The sequence below is a fragment of the Triturus cristatus genome, chromosome 8 (assembly GCF_964204655.1).
Source record: "Triturus cristatus chromosome 8, aTriCri1.1, whole genome shotgun sequence".
In the NCBI taxonomy this organism is placed as follows: domain Eukaryota; kingdom Metazoa; phylum Chordata; class Amphibia; order Caudata; family Salamandridae; genus Triturus; species Triturus cristatus.
The window spans coordinates 1,090,740,567-1,090,759,870 of record NC_140591.1 but is presented as its reverse complement, the minus strand read 5'-3'; the positions used below and the strand labels follow the sequence as shown (position 1 = coordinate 1,090,759,870).

The 19,304-nt window shown below is 46.2% G+C and overlaps 1 protein-coding gene across 1 annotated transcript in view; it reads right to left on the bottom strand.

Moving 5' to 3' along the window:
• Positions 1-18,247, bottom strand: part of UXS1 (UDP-glucuronate decarboxylase 1) — a 224,990-nt gene extending 206,743 nt beyond the window's left edge. The window contains exon 1 of the mRNA XM_085622619.1: positions 17,974-18,247. Coding sequence (XP_085478745.1) covers positions 17,974-18,067 — 94 coding nt within the window. The 5' untranslated portion in view covers positions 18,068-18,247. The remainder of the gene's footprint in view (positions 1-17,973) is intronic.
• Positions 18,248-19,304: the final 1,057 nt, after the last annotated feature.

Sequence of the window (19,304 nt, the reverse complement as noted above, 5' to 3'; positions counted from 1 at the left end):
TGTTGTATACCGACAGCTCTTAACTGCTCTAAGACAGCATTATTGCACATTCTTGGCTGGGGCCTATAACTGAGGGCAAACAATGAAAGGACTACGTGGAGAAAGGAAAAACTAGCTCAATGAAGCAGCTGTCTGGAAAACACTACCCCCTGGAATCAATAACCAAGGGAACCAGAAATTGAACTTATTGTGATTTGAGTTAACCCCTTCTGTGCCACGCCCTTTCCCCCTCCTGTGCCGGGCGTTACATTAGTGGGTGGGGTTCATGACGAGATAGTCTCGTCATGGGCACAGCGCGACCGTGCTCCATGACGAGACTATCTCGTCATGGGCACTGAAGAGGTTAATGGACGATCCAGATGTATGTAACGTTTATGTATAAAGTTTAACTAAGCCAGGAACTACTATCACTATGAGGTGGCTTTGTCACAATCCTAATGGAGCAGAGAAAAAGATTAGAGCAAACAAGTGGAGAGAAAAAGAGTTTAGCAGCAGCCACGCACACAGGAGTAAAAAGTAAAAGGTTTAAAATATAACACAACAAAGGTAAGATGCATATGCAATTATTGGCCTCCTCCCACACCCATTTTGGGGTGTTGTGAATGGGTGGGGGACAGGGGTAGAGAGCGATCAAGCACACCCACTAACATACCAAAAGCTGCTCAATTTGTTTTGTAAAACCACAGCAAACGAATACAAATTCAGTCATCAAAATAATCCAGGAAAATTGTGTTTGGTGCGTTGCCTTGGACAGCCACATAGTCACCCTTCTTTTCCAAAATATACCTGCATGTCCATAAATAGCCGCTCTTGCTGTCTGATTATAGTCAAATGGCCATCACCTTGAAAAGAACAATGCAAAGTCGAGTAAAAATGAGTGTTGTCCAGACCATCTCTATGTCAGAATAAAGGCAAAGTACCAATGCCTCATAGTGGTCCAAGAGAGAAGGTCTAGATCTGGATGGTGTGTAGAGAATAAATCAATGCCCTTGGTGGGCTCTTGACTCTAGGAACCGCCTCAATAACTACGTTAAAAAACCTGGACATCATTTTTTGAGTTTCAGAAATAACATCTATAAAACAAAAAATCAATGGTCACAAATATTTAGTTTCAATTATGCAGGGCGCAATGTCTCTAGTTATAGTTTGTCTAGACTAATTTAAGATACACTTATACCAACCACACCAGAGATGGAGAAATGCAGAGGACAAATTTACTAAGAACGATGAGGGAGGGTGTGTTCAGACTATGTACTTTTTTGTGCTCAATAAGTGTAAAGGTGTATGTGCAGGTCTTTCAAGATACAGAACACTGAGGACAGTTTTTTTCCAGGCTTAAGCAAAACTGAATAAGCATGTGCTAAGCTAAAGGAAATTAACGGGTAGGTAGGTTTTCAGGTTGAACATTACTCTAGGGCAAGTTATCACACTTTTAGAGAACAGGAACGCGCATTTTGCCTTGAACAGATGCTAGACTTGAACACAACTTGAAATGAACTACTGGAAGACAAATGTTTACTTCTAATTTACAGGCCATTATGAGTAGCAGAGGTATTCAGTGTGGTTGCCGAGCCCAAATGAGTGGCCACCAATAGCAGTACTTGGCATGTGTTAGAACTAGGGGTCTCTAGTTGGCCATGGTAAGTACCTTTGTCCAAATAGGGACACTTGCTTCAAGTCGGGGTAAGAAGGATACACACTTTAGATAACCCCTGCTCACCCCCTTGGTAGCTTGGCACGAGCAGACAGGCTTATCCCAAAGGCAATGTGTAAAGTATTTGTACCAACACTCACAGTAACGCAGTCAAAACACCACAAATGGACACCACACCAGTTTAGAAAAATAAAATATATTTATCTAAACTAAACAAGACCAAAACGACAAAAATCCAACATACAGTTACTTAGTAGAATGTCTTTAAAAAGGATGTTGCAAAAATAAACTTGTAGATGATAAGTGCGACACTTAGTCTTAAAGTACCTGGCATGCGTAACGCAAAGCAAACAAAAGGGGTGAAGAGAAGGCGATGCCTTGATTGTTCCTGGGCTCCGGTTCCGATGCGACAAGATGGCGCCTCAATGCGTTGTGACGATCCTTCGTGATGCGACAAAATGTCATCTCTGTTGCGATGCGACGCGTGCACGCCCGACGGCCGTGCGCTGAACTCAGTGATTTTCTGAGCCCGACAGGCCCTGCGACACGCTTCTCCGGTGATGCAACTAAACCCTTGGGGACAGGCTTCTCCAGTGTTGCGGCAGCGATCAGCGGTGGCGCGCTTCCTTAGCGATGCGACGACCCTGCAACATGCTTCCCCAGTGATGCGACGGCACCCTCTGTGGTGGCAGCGCGCTTCTCCAGAGATGCGATGGCGAACAGCGGCGACGCGCTTCCTCGATGATGCGACAGCGGCTGCTGCAGAGGCGTAATGCTTCTCTCTCGTTGCGTCGTGCTGCCAGCTCCCAACAGAAACAAGCATTGGCATAGCCAATAGGTCTCGCCTTTGAGACCTTTTGAGTATTTAGTTATGCAGCACAATATCCTTGGTGCAACAACATCAACTGTTGCATGGCTAAACACACAAGGTCCCAAAGGCGAGTCCTATTGGCTATGCCAATGCTTTTTTTTTTTTTTTTAAGAATAAAAGATCTCGAAAGCTGCCTCAGAGGAGACCTAAAAAGGAGTTTAGGTCAGTAGACATTACACAGTCCAAGCATGCACTCTTTAACGTCTCTTCTGTGCTGGGCAGGGACTCTTATGATGGAACTTAATTTGGAAAGTATTATAATTGCACAATAATGTCACATAATACTATACTGGAGAGGCACTAACTAAATAAGTCTCAAACCCATGGAGTAAGAGAAAATTCCAGTGCACAAGCATGTTGCTAGACATATTAAAATAGGCCATGAGCTAAACAGATCTGAGAGACCACAGCTGTTAAGCATAGTTCACATTTAGGTTCCAAACTCATTTTACCCACATTTGTATTTTTAAAATTATCAAAGGCTTATCACGTGTTTACCTTGCCAGGCTAATTTGTGGTAATGGACATTTTGAGTTGGAAGATCATTTCAATGTCTTTGGACACTCCTATGTTACGCGATCGATAGTCAGTCTCCGGAGAACATAATGATTCCTATCGAGGCCCTGAGTACAAGGGTACGGGTGAGATATTCACCACACCAGTATACAGGAGTAAGTGCATCCTATTTCAAGTTTTACTATAGGAAAGGAGCAATTGCCTACATATGCTGCATGTTTTTGAATTTACAGCACCTTTTTCACCCAGTAAATTCCGAAGGCTTGACCTTTTGGCATGGTTTAATGCAAATCTGTGAATTTCGATATCAGCACAAACAGGAGTTTGTGATGAGATCAAAGTTTACCCTGAATCTTTATTCAGAATGCAGTTGTTTGGGGGCTGGAACTGAAGAATTGCTAGCCCAACACCGAAAGTATTCATAATATAAAAGCCAAAAATATTTGCTTTGTTAGGTCTTGTATTATGCTACTTGTAATCATGCACTTCGAATGGAAAGATCAGAACTGCAAGCAACTGAGGCAAAGCAGAAACCAGCATTGGATGAACTACTCAAAGGCGCCATGGTGCAGCGTTCAGTCCGGGGGAACTAGAAGCAAGAACGCTGCTGCGCCTGGCGCGAGTGAGGGATGAAGGACGAGGATGCTGCTGGATTCCTGTGAGCGTGGGTCCACAGAATGCTGCGCGAGTTAGGGGAGAGCGGGGGAGGATGCTGTGTGTGCCAGGTGAGAGCAAACGCTGCAGGAGTCAGGTGAGAATCCAGGGGCTCGGATATTGGATACTGCAGACTGCAGGGCAGGGCTCAGGTGAGAGAGCTGGGAACACGCTGCTGCCCGGAGCATATATAGGACTGCACGTATAGGATGGGAATGAGAACTGTCATCACTAGGGACGGTCTGCAGCCCAAAAAGGCAGGAGTAGGGAGAGAGTAGGCAGAGCAAGGAGAGGGGGAGGGGTGGAAGAGGAGGCCAACGGAGAGCACAGTTAAAGCAACTGGGACAGCGGCGGAGGACGACGCGCGATACACAGCAGCAGCCAAGGTCACAACAGATGAGCCTGAACATCTGCAGCGCCCTGCTGAGCCCCTGGGAAGGCAGAGATTCCCGCCCGGGCAGGGCACAGACACCCTGGGGCTTTAAATCACTGCATGACACAGGAAGGAACACTGTTAACACTGCAGAGCTGGCGGGGTCCACTGCGGCTGCTGCCCGCCGTCGGGCAGAGGTGCGTTTAATGGCGCAACCTGGAGCGCCCTGGCACAAGTTAGGATGCCCTTCTTGGGAGTTTTAGGTTTCTGTGTTGTTTTGTGTGTTTCTCTCGTCACAGACTTTTCTCAAAGGTATGTCTTGTCTGTGAGGAGGGTGGGAGTGTCCTGCACTCAAGGAGAGGCTGTATGTTCGCATGGAGCGAGACGCAGGCAAAGGGCGGGATAGCAGGCTAGATAGAATAGTAAAAGGAGGGAAGAGGGGCGCAGGTACTTGGTTGGATAAGAATGTGGTCCGGAGAAAGGACACCGAACCGAGGAAATGTATACAAGAAAATATGGAAACTACTGGTGATGTTATGAAGAAGGGTGATAGGTTGGATTGTATTCACCTCCATTTACAAAGCAGGCAAATCAACACACACACACAGACGGCAAAAGTGAAAGCAGGGGTGCGTGCGACGGCAAACACGTGAGTGGTGCATGGCAAAAGTGAAAGTAATCATGCTCCAGATGGCGCCTCTGGGGCTGAAAGCTGGCGGATGCGCGCGTGACAGCAAGCGCTAGGCCAGCAGAAGCCTGGGGGAGCACTTTTTCACACTACAAAATGTCTCACAGAGCAGCGCATGCGCTGATTCAGCGAGACCTCAAAAGGCCTCACACACAGTTACAGGCCTTCCTGGCAGACTGGAACTCCCAGCAAGAGAGTTCAGGGAAGTTGGGGGTGAAGTCCTTTTGTGCCTGGTACTTTAGATATAGGAGGCCAGCTCTTCTCAGGCCCTTGGAGACTTCTCTTCAGTTGGACAGAGCACTCAGCAAAGTCCCTTGGTTCTCTCCTCAGTAGAAACAGCAAACTGCAGGCCAGCCCTAGAAACACTTGGGCAGTACTTCTCCTCAGTCTCTTCAGCTGATCTTCGTTGGCAGGGATTCCTCTTGAGCAGGAAGTAGCCTTTCAGGGGTTTCAGCTCTCATATTTATACCCCAAAAGTATTTGTTCTCAATGTGTGAGGGGTCCTGGACCCAGTTCAAACCAGTTCTGTGGGCACTCTGCCAGTGCACATCTTCCTTTGTGAGTGTGGGCCAGGGCCATCAGACACACTGCAGGAGGTGGAGCCAGCATTGTGATAGTCAGGCACAGCCCTATTCAGGCCCAGGTCCTACTCCTCCCACCACTCCAAATGCAGATCGGCCTATTCAACCTAGTGCTGACTCACCCAGGCTCCTGGAGCCACACCAGCCCCTGTCACTCTCAAACCAGACAGTCAATCCACAAACAGGCAGAGGCACACAGAAAGGTTGAACAAGAAAACAGCCACTTTCTAAAAGTGATATTTTCCAACACAGAATTTAAAAAACATCCTTCTTAAAAGATGGGTTATTAAATTCCGAGTTCAGGGATACCTGATTCCAAATTTCCATCTTGCTCCTATGGGAAGATATGCAGGTAAACATGTTACACAGCATTCCCAATTCAGTCCTATGGGCAAGATGGCCTTCAATAGTGAAAAACGAAAGTGGCAGTATTTCACTATCAGGACATGTTACCCACACTAGTACATGTCCTACCTTTCACATACACTGCACCCTGCCCTGGGGGGTATCTTTGGCCTAGCACAGGGGTGTCCAATGTGTAAGCAAAGGAAAGGATCAGGCCTGGCAAGTGGGTAAACTGGCCAAGTGAACAGGGCACAGGCACTACAGTGGCAGGCCTAAGACCTCTTTTCAACGCTACTCATGTGGGTGGCACAATCAGTGCTGCAAGCCCACTATTAGCATTTGAATTACGAGCCCTGGCACACTCAGTGCACTTTACTAGGGACCTACTGGTAAAACAAATAAGCCATTCATGGATAACCAATCACAATAATAACTTACACAGGGAGCACTTGCACCTTGGACCTGATCAGCAGTGGCAAAGTGCCCAAAGCATCTAAACCAGCAAAAACGAAATCCAGCACAGTGTAAAAAAAACTGGAGGTAGAGGCAAAAAGTCCGGGGATACCACGCCAAGGATGCCAGGTCTAACAGCATGCAAGAGCAACAAATGTATTAAGATTAACTCCAAAACGTACTACTTTAAACTTCGGGACATGATATTCCTAAACTACGTCAAGGAGTGCTCCTGAAACAAAACGTTTTGAACTAAAAGTTTTTGGGAGAGTCAATCCATTCAGATGGAGCCAGCTAATATCAATAATGCAACTATTTCTGTGAACTCCATCATCACTTAAAATTATTCTGGGTTACAACGTAGCTTATATCAGTGCATCAAGTATACTGTACTAACAAATAGATTCTAGAAGTTCCAGCTATGATAAAATTCACTTTTGCCAACCTACAAATCACCTGCATAGAAAAAGCTACAGACTTCGATATTACTCTCTTCCAAAACTTTCTTCAGCATAAAAATTGACTTCTCAAACCCCTAATACTGCAATCATGATTTTTATGGTGCATATTGTGGACTCTCCCAGTCACTTAATGCTTCTAAGGTTAACAAAATCCAATAGGCCGCAAGACTGTGACTTGCATAATGAAACAACTATCTTTGCACCCTGCAGACACATAATTTCTGCCACAATATAGGTTAAGTTAGACTTCTAACAAGAGGTGAAGTTTACAGCTTCAACCTTATCCATAAGGACATTACAGACGGGTTGAGTCAGAAAATCCACTGGCTGTTTGCTCTGTATCCGTTACTTTGATGTTGACTGTGGCAGTAGCCTACTCGCTAGGACAAGCTGCGTTTTAAATTTTAACGGCGAGGCCTTTTTACTCTCTAAAATTACCATATTTGACACTTTTGCAAGTCAGGCGTTTTTATACAGGTTCTCTAAGCAAATGTCAAGAGTATGTGGGAGTGAAGCGGTCGTGAAGGACAGACTGACCCGAAAACTTTTACAACTATAAAGTGTAGTTTGGACTGCACGCTTTAGTAGCAACAGATGCAACTGGAGTATACTCATGCTATGCAATAGGCCAGAAAATGTGTGACTGTTGACTGGAATGTCAAATCAGAACAAAATCTTCTACATAAGGAAAAAAAAAAGACCATTAGCACAGGTTGCTTGTGGTTACGCTAAGCAGAGACAGCAGGTATGTGGTATTTTTACATATTGTGTGTGTATATTCAGCTACATTTGAAAAAACATACACATTTCTGCCTCAAATTTACCTAACTTCACATTTGATAAATGCTGACATTTGAGCAGTCACAAAAAACAAATGATGGCACGACGAACTTGCTACTGAACCTTGCAGACAATTGCTTGACAGTGTCTGAACACTCTGCCCCTTCAAGAGTGCTGAAAAACAGAGACTTACTGAGGTCCTTTTTCCCTGAGGGAACCACATGTGCCTAGTGATGCAGACTGCTGGTTTTCATCTGAAGCTCAGTAGCATGAACTGGAAGGGACAAGGGTGAAGTTGAAGGACAGAGGAAAACGGTGTATTTGAGACACATTTCACCATCTAAGCATGTCACTCTGGGATAGACATCCATAAAAAACAGTCATGTAGGAAGCATGCGGAATAATTAGAAATGGCTTAGTGATACATCACTGATAGTAAGCCGGTTTATCTTTTAGAACAACCCATTTGGGCCACTGCATATAGAGAGCCTGACTGGAGCTGAAGAAGAAAGGATAGCTTCTTTATCTGCTATGCTGGCAAATTCCCAAATGCCCACCAGAGACCTTGGAAACTTTTTGTCCCCAACTCTGTCTTGAACTTTTGTTTGAAGCACACCTCACCAAAACAGGCAGCACGAAATGTTTGTCTTGAGGTCCAGCTAAATATTTTGAATAATCCCCAGAGAAAAGCATGCCTGCTGGTGGAACTCGTTCCACGGTACTGCAGAGCTGAAAGAGCCCGCCCTGGTGCTATGTTGTGCAGAAGGAACTTGCCAAGGAGACTAAGCACCAAGGTCCCTGAGAAGAGCCTGCTCAGACAGACTGCTGAGAGAGGACTAGGTCAGTGGAACAATCCTTGAAAAAACCTGCACCCTGTACCATGAATTATCAAACAAATACTGGAACTTTGAGCTACAGAGACCCTCCACATCGAGCCAGCACTCAAGCCTCGCTATGCCTTCTAACTTCATACGGTCAGAGATTTCGACATAGAGTTGCCAAGAGTGAGTCAGATGCTCCATAAAATGATGCCTCGTAGCTCAACTTGCTAATCAACAATAGGTGGTGACAGCTCCACCGTAGTCGAGAAGTCATCTTTGTTCAAGTTTCTTATCAAGCAATTTAACCATTTTGAATCAGTTTTTCGACTGACCGGAGACCTGAATGTCACATCCTTCAAGCCAACTAAACTTTCTTAATCATTCTGCAACATCCCTTTAACTCATTGTTCTTAAAGCCCAACTTGTCTTGTTTTATTGTAATGTTATAATTTTTTCCAGCTTTTTTTAGGCACAACGAAAGGAAATGAGGCAAAGGTAAGAGGTGGCAGGGTAGTGCTATAAGTGCAGAAAGGGGGGGGGGGGGGGGGTCAGGGGGTAAGAGGTCCAGGAAAATAATCAAAAAGAAAAATGGAGAGGAGGAGTGGATGGGCAAGAAACAGAGGAAACCCCATACGGGAGTGGGCACCCCGTTAAAGAAAAACATAGGCATACGACAAGTATATCAAGGAGGTGGGCGGAGAAGCAGATGGGAGGAACGTAAAAGGAGGAAGAGATTCAGGATAGAGGCCACAAAAATCTGAGGGGAAATGAGGGAAGGACAGCAGACAATAATTTATGACATCTGAAAGAAACCGAACTTGAACAAGATTAGATTCCACCTTTGAAAGAAAGAAAAAAAAGAAGAAGATCACCACGTTGGAACAATCCACATGATATATGTCCTTGACTTTGACAGTAGAAGAGCTAAATGGGTGTAGCAATTAAGGGGCAAACAGAACCGGTTTCCTCATTTTGATCCTCACCCAGATCGAACAATGCATGCAAAATTAGCACAGGCGGATGTTGGTTTAGGGGGGAGGGGGGGGGGGGGGAGGGGTTGAGAAGTGGAGGTGATTATGGATTATAGAGTGTCCATGTTCTCCGATGAGAGAATGTTTATTTAGGCTTCTTTTGAAATCCACAAGGGAGGATTGATGAGTATAGAAGCTCCAATAGCGGAGACGCTAGTGTGCACAGTGAGACTTTGTTACATCTACGAGCTGAATATAGGGGGAAAAAAAATAGGGAAGAGGGTTGGATGCAGCAGCCATCATGGTGAAAGCGATGGGGGGGCATGGGTGGCTTTGAATTAAGGAGGATTTTAACTTACTGTACCCTGTACATCCAGAATGGTGATAAGATATGTTGGCTGAAAAACTGAGCAACTACTATACCGCTAGTGAAGTAAAGTTGTGAAATTTATTGAGGAGAAGCAATGGGGATTGACGTGGGGGGAGTTCAGGGACACCTCTAGGCTATTACAGTACTGAAGTATACTAACAACCAGTCTACTGACCAAGGAGTTAGCTACTTGAAAGGGAGGGTGCTAGACATTTTGGACATGATGAGAAGCTAAAGCTTAGATGCTGTGCAAGTAGTTAAGGACTGCAGTTACGCAGTGGCTTTCAAAGTCACCCCTTAATTCCTCAAAGAAAAAGTTGTTGAGATATGCAGGAGAGCAACTGTGTAAGAGAGGTGGAGGACATAGGCAAGGAACTAGAGGATTACCTTAGAGGAACAAAGTCTTAAGAAGTGGAAATCAAAACTCTGATCGCTGACAGGTAATCAAGAAATAAACTATGCAGGAGTAGTACTATCTATGTGTGACTGTCACATACATATACATAGCATTTTAAATTAAAAAGAGAGGACTTTGGAGGAACAATATCACTGAAGGAGGTCAAGTATAGCGAAAAACGTACAGAGAAGGTAATGGTCATCAAACAAAGCCTGCAAGAGTGATAATGATCACGTAAGACTGATACACAAGGAGAACCAGGCTATGGCTTTAATTGTAGCATTTTGGAAGGAGGAGAGTGGCACATATTTGGTTGAGGAGACCACTGTTCTAAATGAATAGAGGAAAGAAAGATGTGGCTCTTAGAATACGTTACCTTTACCCCACAGTCTTAACAATACAGGTAAGTACCACGTAGGCCATTTTCAGGTGCTTTAAAAAGTGGGACTTTACTAAACATACTTTATTTATTTAAATGGCATAAGCACGTGTGCAAGCACACAAACATAAAATAATATTTCACTTACAAAATAATAGAGCATTATTAGGTTATAGGGATGAGTAAGGGAGTAGTAAAGGTTTTTTAGGGTCGAGGGTTCGGTAAAGGCTTTTTAGGGACGGGAAAGGGTTTTTTAGGATTCAAGGACAAGTAGAGGTAGTAAGGGTTTTTTACGCTTACGGGAAGGGAGGAATAGTAATGGGTTTTAATGGCACAAGGATGGGTAAGATGTAGTAACTGTTTTAGTATTCATGGATGGGTAGAAGTTAAAGGATAGAAAAGAATGTTTAGGGCTCAGGGTTGGGTAAGGGTTAAAAAGGCTCAATTAGGGTTTACAGATAGGTGGGGTAAGGGGTAGTAAGGTTTTGCTTAGGAGTTAAGGGATGGGTAAGGGGCAGTAAGAGACATGATATATATATAAAATACATACAAACACACCTATATACATACATACCAGAACTTTCCAGCACGTTTGCATGGTAACACTGTAACGCAATGTGTTGTAAAGTTTGATGCGTTGTATTATATATGTTGTAATGCACAATGTTGCAAAAGTGTGTATGGTAATGACTGATGCCTGGCTCCCTGATGTCAGAAAGATGGAGAAGTTTGTAAGTGCTACTTGAAAGAGTCAAGTTGCCAAAACGCAAACCTCGGCTGAAAAGCTGATTGCAGTATCATGGTCGGTCGTGGAAAAGAGGTTGATTGTTATTCCAAATGAAAGGTAAGGAGAAGCAGAGGGAAGGAATTTGCTGACTGATATTACATGGAAGTGAACCCAACCAACATGGCTGCTGCTTGGGAAGATATTCTACACCAATCAATCATCAGGAAAGATGTTCAGCTAAGTGAGGTCCTTTCATGTGCACATTAAGAGGAAAACAATAGAGCTCATAGGACAGAAATGGAGCAGTAAGACATAAGCTACACAGTCTGCAATTTCACAAGTGCTTTCGAAGGCAATGCGTATACACTAATCAGGTAATTCATTATGCAGGAGAAATGCAATGCGCAATACGCTAATCAGGTAGATCGTTATTCAGAAACAATGTAATGCGCAATACACTAATCAGGTAGTTTGGTATGCAGGAACATTGCAATGCGTAATACTCTTATCAGGTACTCCGTTATACAGAAATGATGCAATGTGTAATATGACAGTCAGGTACTCCGTTCTTCAGAAATGGAATAATGCGTAATACACTCAGGCCCCGATCACCGGGCCTTAGGCGGTCTCTCCGCCTCTCACAGTTGCCCCCACACAGTTCGATGTCATCCCAAAGTGCAGCTTCGCACTCCGGCCCCTGTACCACCACTCCTTTGGCGATAAGGGCCGCGACACGAGCCGAAGCAGAGGCTCGCGCTGCCAACACGAGAGAGAGGCAGAGAGCGTCGCCCTCCGAGCCCGCCCCAGGAGTCAACACACGTTACCTGGGGGGCGCAAACTCACTCACCTCGTCCAGCGGTTGGGCCTCCAATGCTGCTTTGTGAAATGGCAACGGCGGCTCAGGTCGGCAACTCAGCTCCTCCAGGACTGCCGGTCCGGGCCGCTTCAACTACGAAGATCTCAGGCTGCCACAAAGCACATGCACACAGCTTCGCTGAGTCTTCCTTCACTCCGGGTGCACGATCACTGGGTACTCCACGCACAAGTCTCCGGCTGCACGAAGATTACGTGCACAGCGTCGCTGAGACTCACTTTACTCCGGTGCACACGATAACAAGGCAAATCCTCACGAAGGTCTCCCGGTGCACAACGCACCCGCACACAGGGGCAATGAGACTCACTTGGATTCCGGTGCACACGATAAGGCAAATCCTCACGATAGTCAAACGGTGCACAACGCACACAGTGTCGATGAGACTCACTTAGATTCTGGTGCACACGATAACAAGGCAAATTCTCACGAAAGTCTCACGGTGCACAACGCACACACAGCGTCGATGAGACTCACCTGGATCACGGTGCACACTATCACAAGGCGACTCCGAGGGTCTCAGGCTAGACAGAGCACACGCACACAGTGTCTCTGAAACACACTAGGACATCAGGTGCCACGATCACAGAGCACGCCTTACGAAGATCTCAGGCTAGACAGAGTACACGCACACAGCGTCTCTGAGAGTCTTCTTTGGAAACTTTTGTGTTCCTGTGTTTCCGAACAGGTTGCCAGCTCATCTCTGGCCCTTGGGGATAAGTTACTTCAGGACACAGCACTCAGCAAATTCCTTCAAGCAGGGGCACACATCAAAGTCCCTTTAGCCTTTCCTTGGTTGAAACAACAAACTGCAGGCCAGCCCCAGATCACACAGCAAGAGAAGTCCTATCCTTCAGTCTCTTCAGTTGTTTCTTCCTTGGCAAAGGTCCTCTTGACCACGAAGTAGCTCTAGTCTTGTTCACACTTGATCAAGCCATTCTCCAAAGTTCAGGGGCTTCAGCTCTCTTAGTTATACCTGTTGGAAGGCGTCCCCCGGGGAGGCTGCGGAATGCGTTCCTGACCACCCTGAGGCCCACCTTTCCCAGAGCTAGGCCGAGCAAGAGCAGGGAGGCCCTTCCTGGAAGGGTCTCGTACCTAGGATCGCACACGCTGCGCTTACTCTCTTCTTCGGATAGAGGGACACCACACAGTAAGTCGTTGTAAGAGAATATACTTTTATCGATGGTTATCAAGGATCTTTATGATCCGGCAGGCAGGTGCAGAATTAATGCCACAAGCGGCAGCGATCTTGTGATGAGGAGTAAGGGGTAGCGGGACAGTCTTTCAATCAGTGTCTCTGCGAGGTATCCGGTGCCCAGCTCTCAATCCTCGAGCTGAGTGGATGTTGCTTCTCTCGGCGATCTCTGCCGATTCTCTTGGAGGAGCGGGCCGCGAGTCACTCAGCAGGCACCGGAGGTTCTTAGTTCAGGGAGCCGCGACGGCGTCAGCAGGGCTCAGATGGTTCAGAGTTCGGGGAGCCGCGACAGCGTCCGCAGGGCTCAGATGGTTCAGAGTTCGGGGAGCCGCGACAGCGTCAGCAGGGCTCAGATGGTTCAGAGTTCGGGGAGCCGCAACAGCGTCAGCAGGGCTCAGATGGTTCAGAGTTCGGGGAGCCGCGACAGCGTCAGCAGGGCTCAGATGGTTCAGGGTTCGGGTAGCGTTCTTCTGTTCGGGGAGCGATCGAGCCGCGACCAAGTCCGCAGGCTCTCGTCAGTCCAGGTCTTCTCTGCCTCCCGTCCCTTCAGCACCCCTTGTTATACTTCCCCTCCTCTTTGAAGTCCGGAGTCCTCGCAGAGAGGGGTCTGGTGCCTGGGGGCGGTGTGTGGGGGTTTTCCCGTCGCTCGGCCCTTTGATCTGTTTAGGTGTGTCCGGGAGGGACTCCAGACGCCCAGCAGGCAAGGCGCCCGCTCACCGGGGGCCTGGTGGTCGATCGAAACCTCCCTCGGGGAAGAGACCAGAGGTGTGACCGGGTCGGCACCTCTCGGTCTGGTCTGGGATGGGGGGTTCGCTCTCCCTCGGCCAGGCATGCGTGTTGGGGATCTGGTCGGCCCTCGGGATGTTGGTCCACGGGAGCCGGAAGGCCGTGTCCACGAGGTTCGGCGTGGTGGTCGTGTAACTTGCTGGTCGGGAGGGCCCACGCCACGAGGCCGGTCTCACAATACCCCTCAATAGCTTTGAAGTCTTTGTGTTTCAGGGGGCACTGACCCCTGTTCAAACCAGCTCTGGGTGCCTCCCTGCCAGTGACACCTTTCTTCCTTTGATTAGTAGGGGTCTGGATTCTCAATCACTCAGCAGGAGATGGCCCAATTGTTTTATAGCAGCAACCCAGGCCTCTTCACCTCTGGGGGCTTCTCCTCCCCCTACACTCCAGACGCAGGTCAGCCTGTTGCTGTCCCACCTCCTCCCCTGGGTCAAGACATTCCCCAGATCCTATTGCTTTCAAATCCAGATAGTCAATCCACAGCCAGGCAATCCACAGCCAGGCAGACACACAGAAATGTCAGAGCACAAAAACGCCGCCACTTCTATAAGAGTGGCTTCTGAACACACAATGCAAAAACCACCTACATAAAAAGATGTGTTATTACACTGTGAGTTCAGGCATACTCACCTTTCCATCTTAAGCCTTTGGGAAGATAGGCTGGAAAACATATTACCCAGCCTTCCCATTCTGTCTTATGGCCAAGATGGCCTTTCCACAGTGGAAAACGAAATGGAGATTATGTCACTGTCAGGACCTAACACACACCTTAGTACATGTCCTACCTTTCACATGCACTACACCCTGTCCAGGGGGTACCCCAGACCTACCATAGGGGTGTGTGAGGTGCACAGAAAGGGAAGGGTAAGGTCTGACAAGTGACAGAACAACATAGCAGTTTCACAAACTGCGCACAGGCCCTGAAATGGCAGGCCTGAGTTCCCGTCTTAAGGCTACTTGTGTGGGTGGCACAAATAGTGCTGCAGGCCCACTAGTAGCATTTGCATTACCAGCCCTGGCACACATTGTGCACTTTACTAGGGACTTTACTAGTAAGGCAAACATACAAATCATGGACAACCAAATACCATTACTTTATACAGGGAACACTTACACTTTGACACTGGTTAGCAGTGGCAAAGTGTCCAAAGCATCTAAGTCAGCCCAAAAAAATAGCGGAGGTAGAGGTCAAAAGTCAGGGGTAATCACCCCACGAAGTGCCAGGTCTAACAGTGGATATCTTAATTAACAAGCATTAAGGAGCTATATATAATAGTAATGCTTTAAGTACGGTCTATATCCATTTTACTTGCACGGTCATTGATTCTGAGCCTGTTAAGTTATGATAGTTCACAGATAATGAACTGCTGCTCTAACAAAAATGTATTGCCATTACTTTTTAGATGCTTCCTAGGACAGTCGCTCCAGCACAGATACAAACTTGAGGGACAAGTAGGTGCACCAGACCCCTTCAATGGCCACATATTTTTCCCTCAACTTGTTCAGCTTTGGATGGCAAACCTAACATTTGGAGAGAAATGAAAAACGGAAGGGGATGATACGAGTGTGTGCTACTGCCGGGTGAGAAAGAGAGGCTAGTAAGAAGCAGATGGAAGCGAAAGCAAGATGGAGGAACATAAATGAGAAAAATATGAGTGGGAGGAAGAGCAAGAAGGATGGAGTGGGGGTAAAGAAATAAAAAGTGAAACTAAATGGAAGGGAATAAAAACGATCTGAAGAGTGAACTGAGGATAATTTATAAGAAAGACAGACAGCACTTACAGAAAATTGTATATTAGCAAAGGACGACACAGCAATCCTTTGCAGTATCTATTATAAGGATCTAGGAGCGAACACAGATGGCAATAATTTATAGCGGCCTAGAAAGCACAAAAACACAAGACTAACTGGGACGTAACCTTCTTTTCTCCAAACTGCGAAGAGTGGGAACAGAGCAAGTGGCCTTAGTACGTTGACTCAGGGTACTGGTAATAACAGCATTACAAGTTAAAAAAAGAATTGCTGTAACGTGCTATATGAAATATACATAGTTGCAAATCGAAATCTTATTTTCAAAGACCTCTGCAAACCACTGTGCCAACACAAGTTCTGTTACACTATTTCTCATGATCTTTGTATACCAAATCAAAGTAGGTACATACAGTAATTTGTTTTGAAGGCTTATAAGAATGGTTTTTATTTTCTTCTAAGAGAAATGGTAACAATGATAGTTGGCAACCCCACAGCACTTGTCCTTATGGTTGGCCAACCAAGACCTGACTGCTAAAAATTACCCCCAGGAAACAGGTATAAGTTTAGGTCAGCACTGCTAATGACAAGGTAAGCAGGGCGGTGCTTACTAAACTCGGGCTAAAGACACAGTTTGCATGCACAAAAAAAGAAATGTGGGCAACCATCAACCGATATACACCGCTATTGATGCACATCTAATTGGCTTGCATTAAAGAGAGGTTTTTGATGTAGCAGAATCTCCTAAAGAGGAACTTAGGGCATGTGAACAGTGTTCCATAGTAAACGGTGATGCTGTACATCTTCAATACAACCGCAGTTCAGCTGAGCAGTATGCAATCAGCCCCAAAAGTAGGCACATGTCCAAAGAGCCACATTTAAAGTTATTAAAAAAAAAAAAAAAAAACACACACACTTCGCCCATACCTATCCTCATAAAAAAAAAAAAAAAACATACTTAAGTCTTTCTATATTGAAGTATTTCCTTCAGCTGTGGTTTCTGCACGAGAGCAGGGGAACATAGCCCCACCCCGCCGGATGCCAGTCATGCAGGAAAAATGAATGGAAATGAAAAGATTTCATTGCCATTTTATTTTTCCAACGTGCGCACTGCAGCAGCCGCCGACCAAGGGACATATGGAGCATGTCCTCTGCAGCAAATAAGCAGCAGAGGACAGGAGCAGTGTCTGGCTGGGTGCCTCAAAGTGTGCATGTCACTTTGGCTGGCTGTCTTGTGACGGCCAAAGTAATATGCTTATTTTGAAGCTCCACTGAGCTGTCTTAGACAAATGGGTGGAGACCAAGCCTACAGGGCCTGAAGGAGCGTCCAGCTAGCCAGCTCTATCCAATCCAGGCGCTTCTCTCATGCTGGTTAATAGCATGACAGCAGCACCTGGATTGGTATGGGGAACTCGACTGCAGATTTAGAAGTGGAACACCGAGGAGGACGTGCCACAGTGGGTAAGTACTATCATTTTATGTATTTAAAAAGTTATTCTAGGTTTTATTTTTTTACTTTTGGAGGAAGGAGTGTTTTATTTTAAGATTTTGGAGGGGGTGTATTTTATTTTGAGCTGTTGAAGGGAGGGAGGGTGGTTTACTTATGGGTTTTGGAGGAAGGGGGTATTTCAATTTGGGTTTTTTGCAAAGAGCTGAGGCCCTTTACTCTTCCCACCACTTTCAAAGGCTACCAGCCGCCCCTGAGTTAGTGAAAGGTGTGATGACTGGTTAGCATGCTCTTGAATACAGCTGGCATAAGGCTTTTCTCAAAGGGGCTACACGCTTAGCGGAACAAGTAAAGGTAATTAAAACACTATCAAATAATGACAACCATTAAAAAGACCAAAAAAGAACAAGATAGTTTGAAAACTGTCCCAACATGAAAACAGAATTATCAGCAGGTTGAAGAGCCATGTCCATCAAACTACTAGACCACACCAACACATGTTGGAAAAAAAGTGATATATGGTGAAGAGACCCTGCAGCGACGAATACAATACCCTGCTTTATTTACAACGTTACCAGGGCACAGATGACGAGCAAGAAATGTGAGAAGCATGGTGTAAACACTAGGGACGGTGACACGATGGAATGAGCTTTAAGGGGAGGGGGCAATGGCCACGTGTGCAAACAGAGAGGCGGGAGCTATCTGCCCCCAAAGAGAGGAGAGGAAGGGCAGCAGCGTTGAGCATCAATAGGCACCACAATTATAATATTGCAAATCCCGAGGAGTCCTAGCCCCACTAGAAGAGAGAGAGAGAAAGGATGCAGTGTCTGCAGGGAGATCCGGTGCAAGAAGTATCGGCAATGAATGAAGCCCCCCAAACTCACAGGCCACATAGGCGATCAGAGCCAGTCCAATCAGCAGCTTCATCATTTTCCTATTGATTATAGTCAGCAGGCGCTGCATCCGCTTCCTCAGCATCCCAGGCCAGGCGGCGGCACCGACACAGTGGGACAGCCGGGCTCATGGAACCCGGCGTCACACTACACTGTTAAACGAGGAGGGGAACCGCGTCCACGGTCACTATCATGATCATCCGGGACATCGCGCAGGCGCAAAAGTCACTTCCCTACAGAGCGGAAAAAAGTCCCAGACGATCGTAGGGCGCATGCGTTATAGTTCAGTGACCGACTAGAAATGTAGGAGGAGTTAAAAGGTGCAGGAGAAGTCGTAGAGTCGTCAGCCGAACGGCACCACAGACGCTGCGCTCGGTAGTTCGTTGTTGTCGCCGAGGCCCCTGTTGTGCAACAGCTTGGTGTCTCGACTTTCTCGTTGTCTGGTAAATGTCGCGGAAGTAACGCTGACGCACCTTGTCCTGCAGAAAATTGAAAAGAGTCCTGGATCTCCATAGCACGAATGCAGTTGAGCCTCACTTGAACCATACATAGCATGGACCTGCATTGTACCCTCAAAGGACTAGTAGTAGTAGTGCTAAAACCACGGCCTTAAGTGGGATGAAAAAAGTGGAGGGTCCCTGAAAGGGGTGGGGCCTATGTAACTAAGGAAGTGTCTGAACCCTGTACACTAAAATTCCCACGCTTCGCACACCTATCTATAGAATCGCAACTGCATATAGCATGTGTGAATATTGCACTCTGCGCTTGGCAGAGAGACCAATTATTCGATGACCACCTATTGGTCTGATGGCTAGTCTTCCGACTTTGGTGCGGGAAACCAAGGTTCGGAAACCTAGGGGTCGCGTCCACATCCTGTGATTCTGGGCAAATCCCTTAGTCTCCCCGTGCCTACCAAAAAAAACCAAGCATTGGCATAGCCAATAGGTCTCGCCATTGGGACCTTATAAGTGTTTAGTCATGCAACAGTTGATGTTGTTTCACCAAGGATATTGTGCTGCATAACTAAATACTTATAAGGTCCCAAAAGCGAGACTTATTGGCTATGCCAATGCTTGTTATCTATACTCACTTGATTTGTTTGGCACTTTCCATTTATTTCAACTATTTGTAATGGAAAATAAAAAAGTTTAATTTGCATTTTAACTGTGCTACTGTAGTAACTTGAAATTAGTACCTTTGATTTTTCTATGACTAACGTTTCACTGGGCCCCATATAGGACTGTGTGGCATCAAAATTTTATGGCAAGACCGGAGGCTCCTATTATGCTTTCTTTTCTGCTTTTATTCCAACAGCAGCAAGA